This window comes from Prosopis cineraria, unplaced genomic scaffold, assembly GCF_029017545.1.
Source record: "Prosopis cineraria cultivar Desert tree isolate PC_DT_omini unplaced genomic scaffold, ASM2901754v1 PC13, whole genome shotgun sequence".
Classification (NCBI taxonomy): domain Eukaryota; kingdom Viridiplantae; phylum Streptophyta; class Magnoliopsida; order Fabales; family Fabaceae; genus Prosopis; species Prosopis cineraria.
The window spans coordinates 34,364,082-34,387,581 of record NW_026555344.1 but is presented as its reverse complement, the minus strand read 5'-3'; the positions used below and the strand labels follow the sequence as shown (position 1 = coordinate 34,387,581).

Sequence of the window (23,500 nt, the reverse complement as noted above, 5' to 3'; positions counted from 1 at the left end):
TTAAAAAATAGGTATCCAAACATAAATTATATTATATTTACTGACTTTTTTTCTAATTTAAGTTGTATCTTAACTTCAGTTATAAATTTTTTAATTCAAACACACACTTAGATATGATTTTCGATATACAGGGACGGAGGGACCATTTGGGAGTACCGCTTCATCATCAATGTGTTACCAAGGATACCTTGAAAGGGGCGGTGGACAAAGTCAAACTTAAACTTGATTGCTGCAAAGTAAACTCGTCATCTCTAGCTGGTCGAAGTAGCCTCATATCGTCTGTCACTAGTGCTGTTCCTAGTTATATTATGCAGACAGCTTCGCCCCCTACCAGCACATGTACTGATCTGGATAGAAATAATCGAAATTTCTGCTGGGGAAGTACAGGAGATCGAAAAAGTATCCCTCTTGTCGCTTGGGAAGAGGTTTGTAAGCCGAAGAACAGAGGTGGCCTCGGGATTCGCCACGCCCAATTGCAGAACCAATCTCTACTTATGAAGCTTGGATGGAATCCAACTAAAAGAAGAGATGACTTCTGGGTCAAAGTTGTTTGAAATAAATATAATTGTGGTGATGACTTGATCCCAAGAATTAATGTAAAAAAGCCTGGATCAAATATCTGGTCTGGAGTCAAGAAAACTAATTGGGAAGACGTCAGAAATGGATTAGACGTGGTGAGTGGCAGAAATGATGTGAGATGGCGCTGGGAGAAGAATGGACTGTTTTCAGTAAAGTCAGCTTACAGGCATCTTCAATGTGATGATAACAATGACCAGCCTATCTGGACAAAATACTTGGATGCTATCAATCCCCCAGAGGTGTAGATCGTTTCTCTGGCTCGACAGAAGAAAAGACTGTGATAGTGACACCTGTGAGTACTGCTATCGCAAGGTAGAGGATACGATCCATGCGCCAAGGGACTGTGTTCACACTCGTGAGTTGTGGAAATCAGTTGTGGCACTGGCAGCTTGGAATGATTTTTTCAGTTTGGGTTTACAGGATTGGGTGAAATGGAATATATTTCTGTAAGGAATAAGGAAGCCAATGAAGAGTGGCGATCCTTTTTTGCTATTATCTGTTGGTGGCTTTGGAAACGGAGAAACTTATTTATTTTTGAAAAAGTGCGAATCAGTAATGAATCAGCACTCGCAAGTGCTAGGATAATGGTAAGTAGTATGAAGGAAGCTCAGGCCAAACTGATGAAGGGAATGAGTAATGATTCGTTAATTACCCATGATGATAGATGGACATCTCCCGAACCTGAGAGTGTGAAATGCAATGTTGATGGGGCTTTTTCCCATGGGAATTTACACACTGCCTGTGGTGGGCTTCTGGGTAATGAGCAAGGAGTCTTCGTGTCTGGTTTTGCTTATAGAATGGAGTTTGGCGATAGTCTTACAGCAGAATTATGGACTTGTATGCATGGGTTGAAAATTGCTTGGGATAAATGGGTTCTGAAAGCTTGTGCTCGAATCTGACTCTGCTAAAGCGCTAGAATTGATATGTAAAGGCTGTAACGAGGAAAATGTTGATTATGAGCTTGTGATGGAGCTAAAATCTATGCTACAGAAGAGTTGGGTAGTCTGTCTGCAACATTTCAGCAGAAGGAGTAATACTGCTGCTGATTGCCTCGCAAAGTGTGGTCTGAACATGCTACCAGGAGTAACGTTCTTCTCTCATGCACCAGAGAGGAACTTATTGCCATTATGGCTGGGGATGCTCTTTTTTTGTAATAAGGGTATAGGCTAATTCTAGCCTTCGTTTCGTCTTTTTCATTTAAAAATAAAAAACCGTCTATTTTTATAATAATAGGCCCTTAGGGTATGAGAAAGTGGACTTTAATAATAGATCAGCCTTAATATGGTCTTGTTCATTCGTTATACAATCTCATATCATATTGCACAACGCATAGAAGCTTTTTAAAAAGAAAGAATGACAGATAAATTTTAAGAGGATCAATTAATTTAAATTAAATTTTAATCAATTTTAAAGTGTCAAATTATAAAAATTTACAAGTTTAACTTTTAATTTTATAATTTTATTATAATGAATTTACAACTTTTCTTTCAAATTTTAATGGGGAAAATAAATTTATTTATTCTTTAATCATGTTAAAATTTTTAAAATAAGTTACAAATTCATTATAATGAAATTATAAAATTAAGAGCTGAATTTATAAATCCTTAAAGTTTGACATTTTAAAATTAGTTGGGACTTAATTTAAATTAATTGGTCTCAAAGAAACTTATATGTCATTCTCCTCTTTTCAAAAACATTCATGAGTCAAGATACCAAATTCTTAGTGATGGTCAAATTTTCTTTTCTTGGTTTTTTTTTTTAAATTGCATACAAGTCTCGCTTAATAAAATTACTTACTTTTAAGTTTATTAACAATTGAATTTAGGAGAATAACATCACATCCCTTTTTTTGTTGGAATATGCTTCACTCTTGATGAATTAGACCATAAAATGAGAAACCTAAATTCAAACTAATAATTAATTTAGAATTGGGTTAATTATTTATTTTGTTAAATAATTATGGACGGGTGGTTACATGGTTTTAGGAGGGAACAAGTTTTGCAACTTTCAATTAAAATTAATATGCTATATATGTTGGATACTCAAAAGAAAAAAACATATGTTCTTTAAAAAGGCTCTCTTTTGGTTTTCCTATCCCATCTTCTCTCTCAAAAACTAGTGTATTTATTGTGAAAATTTATTTGTGGTTCGTGACTATAATTCAATTCCCAAGTTTTCAGACTCCATATTCTTAAATTAATATCAAAGCTTGTGTCTTTTGCGGGCCTGTGTCTTGCTTTTTTCAGTTACAATCTAATATAATATTAGTGCTTAAGAATCGGGCTAGTCAGGTTAAGTCAAAATAACCCAGCCAACTTAAAAAATAAAAAAAAAATTGAAACGAGAAAGAGAAAATGACAAGATCAATAATATCAAATCTATCAAGTGAGAGTAGAAATGTTGGTTTTTGACATATAGTCCATTCTTGGTGTGGCAATGTTGCTAGCCATGTTGAGAGGTCAAATTAATGAGGGAAAAACATGAGGATCCATGACTATAATATACCCCAAAAATTTTGAGTAATGTGAGGGAACTGCTAAAGTGTTAGCCGCATGCCATTTATCTCCAAGCGTGAGGAAGTAATTTGGGAATTGTGTGAAGAATATATTTAGGAAATTGATTGACAAAATCATGTGTGCTCACTTTTACTTTGGTGTATTTATCGTGAACCAAAAATTGAGTTTCGTGCAACTCCCATAATTTGTTCATGTAAAAGTACTATCCGGTACAACTAACATTTATGTTTCTTCTAAACTTATAGTTTTATTTTGTTTTTAGATTAAAGATGTAGGAGTAGGTTGGGAGATATTCCCTTGTGTCAATTTGTCAGACATTTTTTTTAAATAATTTGATATCTCAAAATATAAAATATTTTGATAAAAATAAAATTTTATTAATAATAATTATTTCAATATTATTCTTTATTAATAAAGAGTATTTTTAGAAATTTATTAAAAAAAGATAAAATTGTAAACTATATTTAATAATTAATAAATTTTATTAATATGTGTAATTTTATCAAAAAATATTACTCTCTCCGTCTCAATTTATAAAATATTTTTTAAAAAAATTTAACATTTTTAAATATAAGATATTTTGGCAAAAATAAGGTTCCATTAATAATATTTTTTAATATTACCTTTTGCATATATTTTCTTTTTTGTAATTTTTTACAAGTGAAATAAAGGACATTTTTTAAATTTTATATTTTATTATAAAAAATTATAAAGTATATTTAATAAATTTTATTGATACGAATAATTTTGTTTAAAATTATTTTATAAATTTGTATATAGTCACAAAAGTACTCAATATTCTCTCCGAACTATAATATAAGTCATAATTAATTAATTTATAATTTATAAATAATGTTAATTGAAATATTAAATTATTAAAAATATTCACATCTTTTTATTTATATTTTTATTAAATACTTTAGATAACAACTTTAATAATAGTAATTAAAAATTTAATGTATGATTTTTTAAAAAATAATAAATAAAGTATGGGTATATTAAAAAAATAAATATAAAAATTATTTAATATTTTATATTTTATATCAGGTAAAATTTTAAAAAGATATATTGTACAATGATTCAAATGAAGTACGAATTATGATGAAGAGAATAAAAGTTATAAATGATTGATGAAAGCGCCTGGGCCATCGTTTTTCTTTGAAGTTGCGGTCAAAGCTGATTAAAGCAGTCGAAAATAATTAACCCAACCTAGACTTGTCAAATGGTTTTCTTGTGTTAAAATGAAATGAATTCATGTCCCCGTCTCACCGAAGAATGGGAACTTAGATTTTGACTTGTCAAGCCAAGTTTATTTATTTTATTTTTTTGAAGAATTTTACTTAGAACCACTGTAGACATATGTATTCAAATAAACAGACCAAATAATGTGGACTAAGCTCGAGCTCAAACATTTTCAAAAATTTTAGGGTCAAATCTAAAAGATATTTTTTTAATATTTGAGTTTATTTGGGGCCAAGCCCGATCGAGTTCGGGCTTATCTCAAATATTCAAATAAAAATAATATTTTTAAAAGATATATAACATATAATAAAATTAATTAATTCTTTAAAATTTTATGTCATTTTACACTACAATATTATATATTTGAGTGTATCATTGTAGTTATTTTTTAAAAAAATTTAAAATATTTATATTTTCATATTTTTATTATTTTAATCAATAAAATATCTCAAAATAATATTTAAAACATATTTTAATATTAAATTTTATATTTTAAGACCCAATTATTTTTAAAAAAGTTTTGAGTCCTATACATCATTCGAGTATTCCGAAAAATATATTTTATATTTTTTATAAAATAAGATAATTAATTTTAAAATAAAAATTTAAATTAAAAATAATTTTAAAAATAAAATTTGGGCATATACTAATTCTCAACTTTATTATTAGATAAACATAAAAAATAGAAAAATATCTTTGAATAATTATTTAGTTATTGTCCATGCCATACTTGGTTAAAAATTAAAAATAAATTAGAGTAAAGATTTCTTGTATGTAGGGGTTAAACAATATAAAAATTTTAAAAATAATTAAAAAAATATTTTATTCATAATTAAATGATTTTATTTTATATAATATAATAATAAATATTTTTTATTTTTTAAAAGTTATTGAAAACTTTTAAATAATCGGGTCAATGATTTTAAGTTAGTGGTCTAATTATGATTGAATTGAGGTCGACTTGATCATAATTAAAATAATATAATATAATTAAAATATTTATATATGATTATGGTAAGAGCAATATTTAAACAACTATTATATTAATTTATAAGTAAAGAAAACATTCATGAATAAATTATACATAATAAAATAAAATAGTAAAGGAGTTATTTAAGTACAAAGTTGATAAGTTATTATTTTTTTATTCTTTTAAAGCCAAAATACTATTTTATGCTTAACAAAGTGACTTGAAAATTAAAATTAGTTCAAAAAATAGAAAAAATATTTTTAAAAAGTTTCAGGTATTCAGGCCAGCTCAAATAAGCCTGAAGCCTGAAATTGTTGGGGCTGAGCTTGGATATATCAGGTTTTTATATAAGGTAAAATATTTTAAACTTGATTTGAATAAGCTCGACTCAAATTGAGCCTGACCGAATAAGCCTTATTTGCCCGAATTACAGATTCTACAAATCAAACAAAATTATTTTTGAAAATACTGTAGACTTTGAGGCCCAAATTGAAATTATCTTTTTATGTGAAATGACCAAAAAGCCCTAAAAAATTTTATGAAATTACTAGAAAGCCTTAATGTTTAAACAAACAAAAAGCTATCATGCTAGGGAAGTCATTTTCAAATGAAGATCAAAGTTAACTTCCCACAATTTGCACAAAGACTCCATCGGGAGCCAATTTCATGAAAGTAAAGGTGATTGCTTGAGGAATTTGTCCCGATACCAAGTGTGCCATTATGTGAAGCGAAGGCATTGTGGACATTGTAGCGAATTATCGTGTTTGCATCTCGTAGCTCTCTTTTCATTGTTTTGATGCTCGAAGAGGGAAAAAAAAAACTTGGTAGATAGAAATTTAAGATTGTCCATTCTAACTTTGCATTGTTATTTTTTTTATATTCATGGAATCATTTAAGAGTTGTGACTTGCCCATTTATTATTGCACGCCTTCATTTTCTGACTGTTGCTTCTCCATTCCATGTTTTGAAATCCTCACTTGATTTGGAAGAATGAAAAAGTTATGATTGGTGAATGACAAATGATGTTAGAGAATTTACTTCTTGTTTATACTAATTTTACAATTAAAATGTTTCCTAGTGAAGTGTCAAAGTGAATGAAATATATTAATCATAATTTACACTAATGGAAACCATAATTACAAATACATCCACTAGATTAACAAGCACATGTAAATAGTGGAGTTAGATGATTGATAAGTTGCGTAAGCAAAGTTACAAGTAGTTTTAGTTATTGGTAATAGGGTTAAAGTTAATTTTTTGTAGGGTTATAAATTTGGTGGAGGACAAAGGAGGACAAAGGAAAACAAGGAAAAAAAAGGAAGAACAAATAATAGGATTCAAAAAATTCAAAAAAGAATTTCAAGAAAAAAATAAAGGAGAGTTTAAGAGCATTGAAGAGGCTGTTGATTGTAGCTGGTGCAACATTCAAATAATTCAAGATTTGCATCCGTCCATTCATTAATATCAAACAACTAGACAACATATGCAAAAAGAGCAATAATGACATAGTTAAAAGAAAGTTTCATTTTGATGTTCTTCCCTTTGTAATTGGAGATGCATGGATGTTACAATCTTAATGTTAAAATCTTTGAAATGTAAATTGACCATTTGCTGCAATATATTTGTGCTTCTTTTAATGTTCAAATTAACTGTCTTGATTAGTTTAATTGAGAATTTACCAAGTATTGATATATTTATTTTTTTCCCAAAAGCATTGGTATAGTTAACAAATAATGTAAGGGAATTTATAAATAATATTATATGTTTTACAAGTGACATTAGTAATTTAACAAATCATGGATGGATTATAAGATGGATATTGTAAAAATAGTATTACAATTTTTATAAATAATGTGAGGGAATTTACAAGTTATATTAAACATTTTACATATAAAGTTTGTAATTTAACAAGTCATATTTGGATTTACACATCTTAGTTATTGCATAAGTAATATTATGAACTTAACAAATAATGTAAGAAAATTTATAGGTAATATTAGATATTTTATATGTAAAGTTAGACATTTAACAAGTCATGTTTGAATTCACAAAAGTCAGATGTTATACAAGTAACATTTTAAATTTAACAAATAACATTAGATATTTTACAAGTGACATTGGTACTTTAACAAGTAATATATGTATTTACATATGTTAGGTATTTGATAAGTAGCATTATTGACTTAACAAGAAATGTAGAAAAATCTACAAGTAATATAAGATATTTTTACTTATAATGTTAGTAATTTAAAAAGTTATGCATAGATTTACACAAGATGAATATTGCACACGTGACATTTCAGACTTAATAAGTAATATAACAAAATTTACAAATTATATTAGGTATTTTACTTGTAAAGTTAGTCATTTAACAAGTCATATATAAATTTCTAAGTTAGTTGTTTGACAAGTAACAATGGCGGAGCTATGGGGTATGAGATAATTTAATAAAAAATTAATATTTTTAAAAATAATAATTATACTATAGGATTAAAATTATAATAACAAAAATAGATTGATTATTATTTTTCTTCTTAAAAATTATAATGACAAAGTTAATATAATCTTTTATATAGATATGTTCTCCATATCTTATATGCATCATTAAACTATTTTATATTTAATAAGTTTTTGAACTCAAATATTTTTTATTTACTCTAGAGGGGGCAAAGTATCAAAAGTAAAAGATGAAAAATTGTAAAATTTCTATACCAACTTGTAATATTTTCTAATGTGAGGGGGTGCATTTACCTTTTTTACTATCATGTGGTTCCGCTGACAACTAACATCATGAACTTAATAAACAATGTAAAGAAATTTAAAAGTCTAGTAGATACTATATTTTAACTTTTGAAGATAGTCATTTAATAAGCCAAGTTTGAATTTGTACTAGTTAGGTATTTAACAAGTGACATTTTAGATTTAACAAAAAACATAAAAAATTTTACAAATTATATTAAACATTTTACTTGTAAAGTTAATCATTTAACAAGCCATGTTTGAATTTTGTATAGGCATATTTGATCTCAAATCATCAACTGTAATGGACCAAGTTAGTTTGCTTCCCTTCTTGTGGGGCATAGCTAAGTTGTCATGCCAACTTGCACCTCATCAAAGTGTTAGGTTTAAGTTTAATTTGCTTACTAGCATTGGATAGAAATTTACAATTACAATTGCTATATTTACAACATAACAGTAATGTTTTACAGCACGAAATACAATTATTTTGAACAATGCAACTTTAATACTGTTAATGTGCAACACCTTGACCTAGCCATTTGCTTTGCAATTGTGATGTTGCAAAACAATTTACATCTGAAAAATGCTTTTCGTGTGAAATAATCTATTTCTTTGATATCCATTCTCCACAATGTGAACACATACCAATCCATATTAACAGAATTGACAGGTGCCATAAGATTTTTGTTAATATATTCTAGTTATCAATATTCAAACAAGTCATTGTATAACAAGATAATTTTAAATTATAATCAAAGTCATTTTACACGTCCACGAACCCTTTTGCATTTTTATATTATAACTTGATCCCAATGGTCTACACCCAAAAATTGACAAGTAAGAATAACAACTTGACAAGTGATATATCATAATTAATAAGTTTATATACAAGTGGAAACAAATTTACATCAGGAACAACAATGATTAAGGCAAGAACAACTTCACATTGTTGTGTTTACAAGTAGATTTACATTATTAACAACTAATCACAAATTGTTCACAAATTGTGATGAAGCACCAGTATGAGACAAATCTTCATGGATCTACCAATATGAACATGAAGTTGATTCATTTCTTATCTAACAGAAAATTAAAATCAAACTATGACATGCCAATTTGAAGACTCGTTCCTCATTTGATTTAATGGGTTGGTCGACCTTCATAAGTCATAATTTTGCTTGCTTTATGCATCGCTGTAGCATATTCATGTGAGGTAGACTTGAATCCACAAGTCGTGATATCATCAGATTGCCTAGTCTAGAAATTAAATCAAAGTCGGTTTCATCGTCGGTGACATAATTGAAGGTTAAGCAACAGCCTCACTCATGGGACCATGTCAGCATTGTCAAAGGGAAATCCTTCTACAACTTATGGTAAACAGTGTTCAATGGCGAGAGGGGATATGCGCACAAGAATTTGGTTCTTTCGTCGAAGGTCTAGATTGATTTCTGCACATGCTCTTTCTTCATTTTATTATAAGGGTGCTTTGATCAATTGTCTTGCAAAATTATTTTCATTTCATTCTCATTTGCTTGCAGTGTGTTTTAATGTTTCTTTCGTCATTTTTTTTATAAATTGTCTACAAAGGTCTTACAATAAAATTCTCCCATTTTTCCCCCATCCACATTATATATACTTTGTGTTTTGATATAAGAAAATTTAAAATATTTATTTTTAATTAAATCAAGACATATAAATTTTTAAAAAAATTATTGCTTTTAATATCCTTTACACATTAAAATCTATTAGTTTTCAATTGATTTAATAAAAATACATTAAATATATAAAATTAACTACATGAATCTTTACATGTTCGGGGAAAAAAAATTTTATATGCTTAATATTATATACATGAATATATTTCCCTCTACTTTGTTAGGCCCTGCCTTGTGTTGCATTTTCTCAACCTGGCATGAATAAATATTCCCTTAACACTTATTTTCAATTAAATTAAATATTATTGAACAAACTATTATTAATAATATTATTGATACATTAAAATATTTATTTTGAATTAATTACATAAAGACATATTAAATATACACTTTCTCTAATTCTTATTATAAGAATTTTCTCAAAATATTTTTTTGAGATTTTTTAGTCTATGATATAAGACACATGAATATTTATTTATTATTATTTTTTAATTTTATTTTTATTATAAATTTAATTTTATAGCTCATCATATACTATGATCATGGTGCATGTATCTCTCTTTCTATTTTTCATAGGGCTAAAATTAGAAAAAAAATTATTTTAAAACAGGTTTTATGACTTTGCTGTCCTTTTTTGTTTCTAGTAAATTATTGGAAAAATGTATAAATGATAATTTAGTTTCTCAAAATACCATAATTCTATTAAAATCTCTAAAGACTTTTCTATTATTAATGAATTCATCTAAATTATCAAATTGTCCTTATTAAAAATAAATAATTTATAAGTTTTGTTTAAATATTCATAATTTTTTTTCTTATATTTACAATAATGTAATAATAAATAAGGAATTAACGTGCAAAGTTGTGATTTGCTTCTGCGTTATTGTGAATATAAAAAGAAAAGTTATGAATATTTAAATAAAACTTGCGAATTATTTATTTTTAACAAAGATAATTTAATAATTTATATAAATTTATTAATGATAAAAAAGTCTCCAAAACCTTCTACACAATTATTACATTTTAAGAGATTAAATTATTATTTATATATTTTAAAAAAAATTTATTATCATTTTTCTTAAATTATTTTAGTTTTTCCTGGTGCCGGCTGAAAATTTGCGACGAGTTTTAAACGTCCGTCACGTCAGGCAAGTAGGCAAGTAGCCGTTGTATCCGACTGAGAAAGTGAAACATGTGGCATTGGATCATTGCGCGTTCCGATAATTGAATTTCTTGGAGACCACGTCCCCGTGTTGACTTTTATGAATTTATGAATGAGAAACAATAATTTCATGTCGGAGAAGATAGTAAATGAATAAATAACTCCTTCTTAGGCAAAATAATAATAATAATAATAATAATAATAATAATAATAATAATAATAATAATAACAACTCCTTCACAAGGCAAAATTGTTTAAATTATTTTCTAAAAATGTCATAGTACTTTAAAATTTTCATGGCCGAGTAATTTCTCATATTTTAAATGATAAAATATTTTTAGGTAAAATTATATATATCAATAAAATTTATTAAATATACTTTATAATTTTAATTTTTAAAGATAAAAATATAAAATTTTAAAATACTCTCTATTTAATACTTTATTTATAAAAGAATATTAATGAAAGAGAGTACATATGAAGGATAATATTAAAAAAATTATTAATAAAGCTTTATTTTTATCAAAGTATCTAATATTTTAAGATGTCAGATCTTTATTAAAATAATTTTATAATTTAAGATATAGGTAATACTATAATCCCTCTACTTCTCCATTTATGAATATAAGAGAAAATAATTAACTTATACAAATTAAGAAAATTATTTAAGTATAATAATTATATCTAAAAATAAAAAACTAAAATAAATTATTCCCATAATTAATGAAATAATTTTTTCTAATAAAAATAAATATTAACTTTATATATGATACATACTTTTTAAAATTTATAATTTTATTTATAAATAAAAAACATGATAATTTCTTTTATATTTAAAATTCGAGTAGCACTACAGAAGTTGCTGGTTTACGGTGCTCCTTCAATGGTTGGGTTCAGGAATTGACATTCTTCTTTGATTTTTTTTTTTTTTTTTTGTATAAGACACGAAGAGGGAGATTTTTTTTAATTTTACATATTAATTACAACTAAGCACTCCCTCCAAAAACTATCATTTTTTATTTGTTTTTTATAAAAAAATCACATATCTTAAATTATTGCTCATGATTTACATTAATAATGAACAATTAAATCATGCTTTTGTTGATTAAAATAGGGTATTTTAGTTTATTTTTTACTTTTAGACATGATTATTATAATTAATTAATTTTTTAAACTATATGATAAATTTTTCTCTCTTATATATAAAAATGGACGAAATATGTCATTAATTTTTTATCAAATTTTTTTGCTTTTATCTCTTATTAAATATTGGTAAAAAAATCAATCATTGAAATATGTATACTCCAATTAATTTCTAATTTTCTATGAATTAATTATCTAACACCAAGCTTTAGGATAATATGAAATATATATAAAACAACATTATTTTTAGAATAAATAAATAAATTATCTCCTAAATTTTATATCAAGTTGCATTATAAATTTTGCACTTATTTATTGTGCAGGTGTACAGATTATTTTCTTAACTTTTAAAAGCCATGTAACTTATCTCTTATTGTTAATAAAAATTAATTTTAATTATTAGTTAATAATAAAATAACAGAAAAAATTTCAAAAATTAAAAACAAAATAAAAGACTCAAAATGACATAGAAAGATGCTATTTGTAAATCACTAATAATACAATAGTATTTCTTTGACCTACCATGGGCTGCATCACCTTAAAAATAAAAAGGCAGGATAGCCTGGGTTGTTAGTTGATGTGATGTAAACAGATATAAGTACGAAGTTGCTTATAAAACATAAACACCATACCTTATTCATTAAAGTATGTAGAAGTCTGATTTTTTTTTTTTTAATTGTGCAGAGATTATCCTTTTTATTTTTATTTTTTTTTTGGCCAATATGATCCTTTTTATTAGACTCAACCTTGTAGGTTAAAAATTAAAAAAAAATTCTAACAAGTTATTAAATAAAGTTACTCCCTCCGGTCCTATTTATAAGTCATTTCTACCAACCTCATCAATACCAATACAATAAAAGTACAAGGAATAAAAGTAAGTAAAATTTCAAACATGCCCCTATATAACAAATCTAAAAAGTAATGTCCTGTTACTTTTTCTCTCTCATGAAGGGTAATTTTGGAAATACCTCTCAAATATTACCTAAAAAGACGCACCGTGACTTATAAATGGGACCAAATACACCTTCTAGAATTGAACTTATAAATGGGACCGGAGGGAGTATCATTTTAACAAATGTATTGAAAATTGGGGATCCTTACATAAGATAGTTCTCATTTAATATTATAAAATATTTTTAATCAAATTTTATTCTTAATAAATTAGCTAATTATCTTTAAAATTATACATTATTTTTATATTTAATAATGCCTTAATTAAAAAACCTTTTTTAATTCTTTCAAGGTGTTTGATTGATATTCTCCCTAAATTATATTCAGTTTAAATTATTAAATATATATATATATATATATTTATACAATTTTAAAGTGTGACGATGACTACTTCAATAAATATTCATAAACACCGGCCAAAAAAAAAATATTTATAAACCCAAAAAAAAGGGCGTGGTGGCCAATGACTTCAGTCGTCAATCTCAATCATGAATGGACAGAAAATAGACTCGTCACTAAGGATATATTATTGTAAATGAACAATTATTGAAGTAAAAATGACAGTGAAGATTAAACTGAAACAATTCATCAATCAATATATACCCATGATGGTGGGTACCTTATGCCGCCTAAAGAAGAAACATACATTCACGAAGCTAAATCAGCAATAAGTTACTCTCTATAAAACACACGCACATATCTATTGAGTCTCGTTTGAAATCTGACACTTGACATTACAAAATGGATAATCCAGATTCGAGTCGGGTCAGATTCGAGCAGTCTCAGTACAAGTGTTCAAATGAGAACAGCAATTCCTTCTTTCAAATATGAATGTGATAATGGTCAATCATGAATTATTGAATCGTTGAGTAATCAAACTCCCACTTGCAATGGTCAAACAAAATAAAATCCCACTTGCTTATTTCTTTTTTGATTATTCCCACTTGCTTATTTCAGCGTCACACTTGGGAACTTGCACGATCCATAGCCTTCCACAATAAATTCCCAAAAAAAAAATGTTAGTGCAGTTATAATAAAAAAATAAGAGAAACTAAGAATTTAACAAAGTTATTTTTTAATGAAAATTGTACAGTTTTGAGAAAAAAAATTTCAACCAAATTAAATATTTATTAAATCAGGAAAATTACTTTTTTTAAAAAAGAAATTAATTGACACTTACTAGGATCCTTCGTTGTTTGCGTGGCAAGGCCGTCGAAGAAGCAGGTCCCACCTAAAGGCCTGAACTGGGCCCAGTATGAGCTGAAGGCATAACTAGAATGCCAAACCAGCGAATTGGGTTTGAAACACGGTTTCCCGGGTTGGATCGGGTCGCAGGTTTTGTTTCCTTGCGAGCAAGCGTACGATAAAGCACCCTGAAGCGCCGTCTTATTGGCTCCCTTCGCCACCACGCACCATATCTTTCCTTTGTATGGCTGATTGTTCTCCGCCGGTGGCAATGGCTTGTACTCCGACTCCGGCGTCTTCCCTGACAGATCAATCTCGTACACGTGCGACTCGTTTGGGTATAACAGCCCGAAGTGACGCTCCGTACCCACACCCGGTTTCTGGTTCTCGTTGTATAAAGAGAAGATGAATGACGGAAGAATCGAACCCGGCCGAGCCGGCGTGCCAACCGGCGGTTTAGTCGTAACCTTCTTCACGAAATTCCGGTTGTAAGTGGCGGCGTTATAAATATTCGCGCCAATCTGGTCAATATCTCCTCCATTGGGCCAACCCGTTTCGGCGATGAAGATCCGAACACTCGGATACCCGAGTCGCTTCATTGCGAAATGCACGCCGTCAACCATCTGGTCGAACATATTGTGGTATACCAAACCCGTGCCTGGATCCGTGACCGTTATGTTCTTGGACTCAAACAGCGTGTAATCTAAATTTATGGTGTTCGGATCCGAACTCCAAGCGAAGTACGGGTACACATCCAGGAAGAAGAACGACTTCGTCCGATCCAAGAACTGCAGCAAAGGCCTGATGATCCGATCCGCAATGTCGCTCCGAAAAGTTCCGTTCGACGGAGGGAACGACGATTCCAGCACGCCCATGGCGGAGGGAGTTCCCACCTTGACTTTGTGAATCCCACAGGTTTTGAGAGAATGCTTGATTCGTCGGATTGCCGGCACGAGAGCCGCCCAGACTTCCGGCGGGCTACTAGTGATGACCTCGTTGCCGACGAGGAGGTAGCGAATGAGGGTTTGGGGGTAGAAAGGAATCAAATTGGTTTTGATCCATTCGTCTGCTAGAGTTTGGTTGGAGGAGATGTTAACGATGAGTTCATTCGGGACCATAATTGAGACTTGGAGGTTCGTGTTTGCCAGGGCTTTGAGGATTTCTGGGTTTGCGTCGTAGATTTTGACGCGCTTGGCTTTGAGGGTTTTGATGAGCTCCACCGACTTCAATGGCGACGGCAGATTGTTTCCCAATTGGCCATAGTTAATCCCTGGAATGCTCGAGAATTCTGCACCTGTAAAACCAAAAGGGGTTAGAAATAAACCCAATACGAACAAACCCAGATCGCCAGATTAACGATTTTGTGAAGAAAACATTACTTACTTGATACAGACACCAAGAAGAACAAGACGAACAGGAAAATAAAACCCATAATAGCCATTGTTAGCAGGTCTGTTTCCTTGTTCAGCTCAGTATATTTCTATATATAATACTATAAGCTGAAAGCTATAAGCTGTGTCATGAGTGAAAAAGAGAAAAAATTTTTAATGGGAAAGAAGAATGAGAAACTGAAGAAAGCAGAGATTAGATCCAAGAAGGAAGAAAAACATCAATGAGATCGATGTTGGACTGTTAACGAGGACTAAGTCTACGAAGGTGTGATTGTGGGTGAGGAAGGAGAGGAACTTTGGAATATGAAACTTTTTCTTTATTGATTCCGTCACTATCTTTGGGGAAAGATTAGTAAAAGTACAATAATTAATGAAGTTAAAACGTGGGAGAGGGAAGCAGGGACGGGCAATCTAAATTTTCTCGGTGGCTATAAGTAGGGCCCACTTGCAGCTAATTGGAGCTTTGTCTGTTTGCATTTGGCGGTGGTGATGGGATATTGGTTGAAGATGAGTGAGGATGTGTGAGGTAATGAAATGAGAAAGGGTGATGAGGTTCGAGGAAAGGGCGAAAAAGGGAAAAGAGAGAAAGATGGTGGCTGTGGAAAAAGGGCCCAACGTACGTACTTTGCTTTAAAGCTGAAATTAGCCGTTTGAGTCTGGCTGAAGAGAGAAGGCCAGGGTGCCTCTAATTCTATGCCAGACTTCGACATAGACTCTACGTGCTACAGTCTGCCCTACAAGCGGATAATTCATAAATTTATACTTCAAAATATTTTAATTAAATTTTACTTTTTAATAATTATTTATTTTTAAATTAATTTTATTTTTTTATACTTACTTTTATTAAACACCCTATAATAAATATAAAATTATTATTAATAAAAATATTAAAAAAATAATTATATTTTAAAAAATTAAAAATATCTTATATTTTTTAACATTCACATTTTTAAAAAAATTTTATATTTTTAAATAAAGAGAGTAGTGCATTTGGTTTTCAGTTTGATAAAAAATTACTTGTTAAAATTTCATTTAGTAATAATCAGATTGATAAAAATTAGTTATTGTATTAAAAAATTAATTTGATAAATTAAAAATTATTTGAAGATATAAATAGAATAAAAAGTATTTTTAAATATATAATTATTAAAAAAAATTTATAATTAAAAAGACAGATTATGTTATATGTGATTTTTTTATGTTAAAGTTGATTTATTAAAAACATAAATAATGCAAAATTTGATATAATGAGTGACATATATATATGATAAAAGAATGTGGAAATGATATAAAATCTTATATGTTGGAAAATATATAATAATAAAATTTTTAAAAATATAAAATTTTATAATTTAACTAATAAAGAAGTATAAATAATAAAAAATTGATATGTTCATAAAATATTTATAAATACTTGGGAAGATAAAATTATTGATCCCTGTAATTTTATTAACTTTTGCTTTTTGTTCTTTTATTTTTTTTTTTTGAAGTTTTCAATTTTGATAGTTTCAACAAGATTAAATGATATTTATTACTTATGTCTTTAAAGTTTCAATGTTTTTAATCTTTATAGAGATAAAAAATATTAAAAAAACTATAAGAACTAAAAAAAATAAAACTGTAAGAACTAATAATTATATTTTTTAAATATTTTTATTTATGTTTTAAAAAAAATATTAACAAGGATAAATTGAGAAAAGAGATGGTTAAAATTTACTAATTTATATTTGCAGTCGTTTATTTTATTAATATATTTGACTTTTTTCCCACACACACGCAAAGCAAGTCTCTGTAGATTTTTGGAAAAGGATTTTTAATATTCATATGAATCGATTTTTCTTTTTTATATTGAAAAGTGAAACAAAACTAGCAAGGATTACATCAAAATAAGATCAAGAGAGGATTTCCTCTAATCATCCATCACCTTAACATAATAAAATGAGCGTTAATAAGAAAATAGTCCAAATACTTAAGTGATTTTGGATATTATTAGCTAAAAATTTATGAAGGGACTTTTAGAATGAACATTTAAAAATAAAATGATATCCAAACAAATTTTACTTTTTCAAAATTAAGACATGAAAGAGAAATCCAAACAAGTACTAAGTTTTAAAGAAATTATTATAATATATTAGATGTAACTTATAATCAATACAAGAAGAAATGTATTGCCCCTGCAATCTTTATAAAGAAGGGAGAAAATATTATTTTTGGCCATATTTTTGGGCCATATCATTAAATCTTTATCAATAGTCTTTTCTCTAGTGCCTCTCATTAAATGTTAGTGAGATAAAATAGGCTATTATAATGTATATATTTAATAATAGTAAAGTTTGAAGTTTATTAATTTTTAAAAAGTGTTAATAAACTTTAAATTTTTCAATAATTATAATAAAATATGTTAAAAATAATTTATAAAAAAATCAGATAGAATCAGAGATAACAGGAGTCATGACCCATGGTTTAATTCCATCAAAGAATACGTTTATAAATATTTAAAAAAGTATATCTTGATTGCGTTGAAGTCAAGTTTGGAAGTTGCGAGGTTTATGGCTGCTTACAGTGTACCATGTGATTTTCAAAGGATGGAGTATGAAATTATGAACCGTCTCACTTTGCATGCGGGGCGGCTGGTTCTATGCAATTTAGATCTAATTTTAATCAATTTTTTTGACCAACAAAGAATATTAGGCAGAAAAACCGAAATAATTAAAAGGGAAAGATTTAGGTTATTAGTCTTGTATATGTCTATTATAGTTTTGTTCAATTAAATCAAAACAAATAATATTCTAAAGAATTAAAATATTAATAAAAAAGCTTGTTACAGAATAAAATATATATAAAATGTCTACATGTCATAATTTAACTTGATCTTACAAGTAAATATTGGTGGTAGGAAGGGAGCAGGGCAGATGAAGGACGTATAATTGAAATCATGGAAATTTAAATTAAATTAATTATATGATATTCATTTCATTCTAATTTATAAAATACTTTTAAATACAATCACACATATCAATAAAACATATCTTATTTATTTAAAAATATAAAATATTTTTAATTTATCAAGATATAATCATTGCTTTTTTTTCAAAAGCACCCTTGTGAATAAATTATTTATATTCATTTTAAGATGAAACATCCTATTTAATAAGAGTAAATATAAAAATATAAAGTTAGTTTAAAGACGAGTGACTACTTTATTAAGATAAAATTTAATTAAAAATGTCTTTTATTTTTTAATGAAGTGAGTATTAAATATGCATTACAACCTTCAGTTTTCAAAAAAAAAAAAAATAGGCTTCTTCAGTTTTGTTTTTCATTTTTTCGTTCTTAAAACAAATCTGTAGAACGGTTTTTCAAAATAATTTTTGAGAAAGATGAAAAAAAATCCATTTAAATTGTTATTTTTAAAAACATATTTAAATTAGTGAAATAAAGGGTGAAAAACTAATTTATTATATTAACATAAATGTCATTAAAAAACATGATATTTTCTAGAAACATCATTCATTTAATTTTCATTTATGAAAGAATATTAAAAAAAGAATACAATAACAATATATTATTAAAAAATATCATTAAATTTTTATTAAAATATTTTATATTTTAAAACTTCAAATCTCTTTGACAGAAGAAGTATAAACTAAATATGTTTCATTTTTTTATAGGAGTGGATGGATTATATAAAATACTAAAAACAAAGGAGATTTACCCATATTTACTTGTTTTTATAAAAAGCAAAAACTCTTTTTGGAAGTAAATTAAAGGTTTTCCCAAAAAGCTCGGCTTTCTTCCAATTCCAAACACAAGTGCCAAGTTTTTGGCCACTATTTGGAGGAATTGAAACTTTGCTAAGACCATGTTAAAAAGATAAAATCATCAATTGTTTTAATAACTTTGCTAGGACCAAATTTCCAGTGATGTCACGTGTCTCAAATTTCTTTTTCCAACCATCACATTTTAGTTAAAAATGGAGTGGTGATTTTCTGCTGCAACTGATTTTAATATTTCATTTTATTGTTAATTGTTATCTGGACGAGGACGGATCCAGAATCTCGCACATGAGAGCAAAATGTCAAATCATATAAAACATGGAGTGCTGGAATCAATTGTACCATTTTTAATTAAAAAATTAGACTAAATACAAAGAAAACAGAAAATATGGAGGCAAATAAATAATACTTACAAATTCTTTAACAATCCTTTAAGTTTACATTTTTTTTCTTATATATTAAAAAAATCAACAATCAACAAATGCGCCAATTAGCTTGTTAAGCTCACCATATATGAACAGTAACCACGACAGCTTCTCCTAAAGGTGTATTAGCTAATTAGCTAATTAATGTCATATTTTATATTAATGGCTGATATATCTTAATTTTTTTATTTTTTATCGTCTGTGAACTTATACTGCTAAAAAAATAAGAAATAAAAGATGAAAAAAGAGAGAAAGAAGAGTGGAGCAAGCATTAAACTACTATGCCTCACCTTCCAATAGTGACGGATCTAAGATCCTAAACTAGTGGCGATAATTTATTTAAAAAGAAAAGACAACAATTATCATATCACATGAAACTATACTAATATCATGCAAAATTTATCTATAATTAATATTTACATACTTTACAATTATTGTCAATGTGGTTTCATATTTTGAAACTATTAAATAATCAGCTCATTATTAATAGTGTTAAAAACATCATTTTTAATATAAGTCACCAAGCAGTCATTCATTCATTTATTTATCATATGATTATGTAATTGATTTTTTACAACTTTGTGACAAAGAACGCTCTTTCTACTATTGTTGTTGTAACAACAAGTAAAATCATTGCAACCTTCAATAGAAGATAAATAAGTGAATAAATAACATGTCTTCTTGTTTTAATTAGTTTTTCTGCAAGATTGTTACTATCCTTTAAAGACGTAAATTTAATATTGCTATGCATATCAATTATATAAATATCAAACTAATTATAAGCATCATCAAATCAACTACAGAAAACTCATGTGGATAAAATTTGACAAATTCAATCAAATTGCTTTTATCAAAATTGGATACGAGAACAAGTTGGCTGGACTTAAACAAGCCATACAAAAGAGCAATTCAATATTTCTTTCAGTGAAACAATTATCAAGTTCTTGAAGTTACATGTCTATAATAATATAAAATAATTCAACTTGATAATGTTGTTCTACTATATTATCTTGAGATGGCTTTATCTTTGTGATGTGATCTCCTGGCCTTTTAGACAAAAAAGAAAAGTTTTTTCATGTTTGGAATGTCAAATTCATGGATATTGTAAAACAAAGTTACTTCATTTAATGAAGACTCTCATCTATTGTCTCTCGTAACTTGTAGCCATTTCTTTGTGTTGTTAACCAAACTCATGGCATTGACAACATCTTGATCATTTCTTTATAATGCTTGTGACAATTCATGTGAAATGATTTGGGCTATAGGTTTGATATTACTTAGTACTATTGATTTGATTTGAATAGATGAGCAGGGCTTGATGTAAATCTACCATATAGATACATGCATATCCATGTATTTTTTTTAACGCAGGGGACATTTGCATACATTGACCATGACCTGGGTCCATCTTGCTTTCCAAGAAATAGGTGGGGTGTTGTGGATGTAGCACATAGTGGCCACTAGGATGATGCGATAAGCACATTAATTATCATATTTTCTATTATTTTAATAATTTATTGTTGATCAAAAGTAATTTTATTGAGTTATATTTAAAGTTCCTAAATTTTGTTCTTTGTTGATAAAATAAAATAATCACTCTTCAAACCATTTCAAATATTTTCCTCATTTTTTTATGAAAAATGTTTTAATTTAATAATACCAAAACTTATTGTGATATATATTGTTTAATAAATTTATTAAACTATACACATAACCTTGGATGGAAAATTTTAAAATAGAGAGATATAAAATTTATAAAAAATTTATTTAAGAATAATATAACTTTTGGTCCTTCAAATTTGCATGAATTGTTGATTTGGTCATTGATATTTAATATTTACCAATTAAGTTCTTAAAATTTCACAATCATACACAAATAGCTGTTAATATTCTCCTCCCTCTAATTTTCTTAACATCCATTCCATCAATATTTAAAGGTAAAGACTTCTAAATTGTCATTAGTCAATAACCTAAGAATGGCTATTAATTACTAAGTAAATTATTATTTGATCATGCCTTTAAATAGCCTCATATAGACAAGTCTAACCCTAAAACTTTAGACTTTTGGGTTGCCCCAAATCTTAGAATTTTTAAATTTTATTTTATTTTATTTTTTAGTCAATTTCAATTTTTATATTAAAAAATTAATATTTTTAATTTTTTATTTAATTTATATTTATTTTGATAATAATAAAAAAGACTTCAAGTATTCAAACTAAGCTTGTTCAGGCCACCTAAATAAACTTGAGGTAAAAAAAATTTCTAAACTTTTAACCTAGGTTTTAAAAATTTTCAAACCAGTTCGTCAGATTTAATCTACACTAATGGTTTTAATTTATAGTCCTATGCATGAAGCATAACTAGACAACTCCTAATTAGCTTACTTAGGTAGCAAATCCATAGCTAAGTTACACAATTAAGAGAGCCAGTTGATTATAGCAACATCAATTAGTGTTCTTTAATATCCTCAACAATGATAGAACCTCTCTAATCTTGACACAATTGGCTACCTACAACCATATTATGCATATTTGGTTATCAATCTCAAAATAGAATTTGCAACACAATTGAAAGCAATCAGAAATGAGAGAGATAAAATAGAGAAAGATTGAAACATATCAATTACTATTATGATAAGTACAATATATACAATGAGGAAGAGATAACCTAATAAAGATTATTTATGATAATATTTTTATCAAATAATATCTCTCAAACAATGGCAAATAATAAATGCTAATATATCTTTAGAATATTGTATATAACAACCCCCATTAAACTCAAAATGACTTAATAGAGAGTAATTTGAGTTTGTCTATCAGAAACTGAAAGCCACCTGGATGAAAAAGACTTTGTAAATAAGTTTGCTAGCTGATACTTGATTTGAATTGAAACAAGTCAGATGGTACCTCGAACAATATGCTGTCGAGTAAAGTGACAGTCAATTTCAATGTGTTTGGTCCACTCATGAAACAAATCATTGTGAACAATCTTGATTGTAGCTTGACTATCACAATAAATGTCTATAGAGGAGCTCTGAGATGCTCCTAACTCATCAAGTAACCAATGAAGCCAAAGTACCTCAGCGGTAGTGTTTGCTAGTGCACAATATTTTGATTCAGCATTGAAGTGAGTGGCTAATGTTTGCTTCTTACTTCTTCAAGAGACAAGTGAATGATTAAGGAAGGTATAAAAACTTATTGTAGACTATCGATCATCACGATCACGACCCCAATCGACATTAGAGTAAGTTCACAATGCAAGAGTAAAGCCTATGATATAGAGTGGAGCTAGCACAGAAGTGAAGCCCATGATACATAGTACCTTTAATATATCAAATGATTCAAAGATCTATTGCGTAATGAGCTGTACGAGGCTTAAATATAAATTGGTTGACAACATTAATTGCATAACTAATGTTAAGACGAGTGACAACAAGATAGATGAGGCCCCCAACTAATTGGCAGTAACGAGTGTGATTATCCAATAAGGTGCTATCAGTGGAAGTATAATAAACATTTAGTTTAATAGGAGTAGGTTCAACCTCCTTGTCATAAATGTGAGTTTGAGATATCAAATTGGTGGCATACTTGATTTGAAAGAGAGATATTCCATCACTGCCATAGTATACCTTAAGCCCAAGAAAATAGTTCAATTGCCAAGATCCTTCATTTCAAATTGTTGATCCAAGTATGCCTTGAGCTCTTGAACTCCTATATCATTATTGCCTATGATAATCATGTCATCAGCATACAACAACAACAGA

The 23,500-nt window shown here is 27.9% G+C and overlaps 1 protein-coding gene across 1 annotated transcript; it reads right to left on the bottom strand.

Annotated features, from left to right (window-relative positions):
* Positions 1-13,527: 13,527 nt before the first annotated feature.
* LOC129290385 (probable glucan endo-1,3-beta-glucosidase A6) lies at positions 13,528-15,880 on the bottom strand. The gene is made up of 3 exons (XM_054927142.1): positions 15,526-15,880; positions 14,138-15,436; positions 13,528-13,946 (listed from the first exon to the last, which is right to left on the bottom strand). Exons 1-3 carry the CDS (start codon positions 15,581-15,583, stop codon positions 13,906-13,908), a joined length of 1,398 nt encoding a protein of 465 aa, XP_054783117.1. The 5' UTR covers positions 15,584-15,880; the 3' UTR covers positions 13,528-13,905.
* Between the last annotated feature and the right edge of the window lie 7,620 nt (positions 15,881-23,500).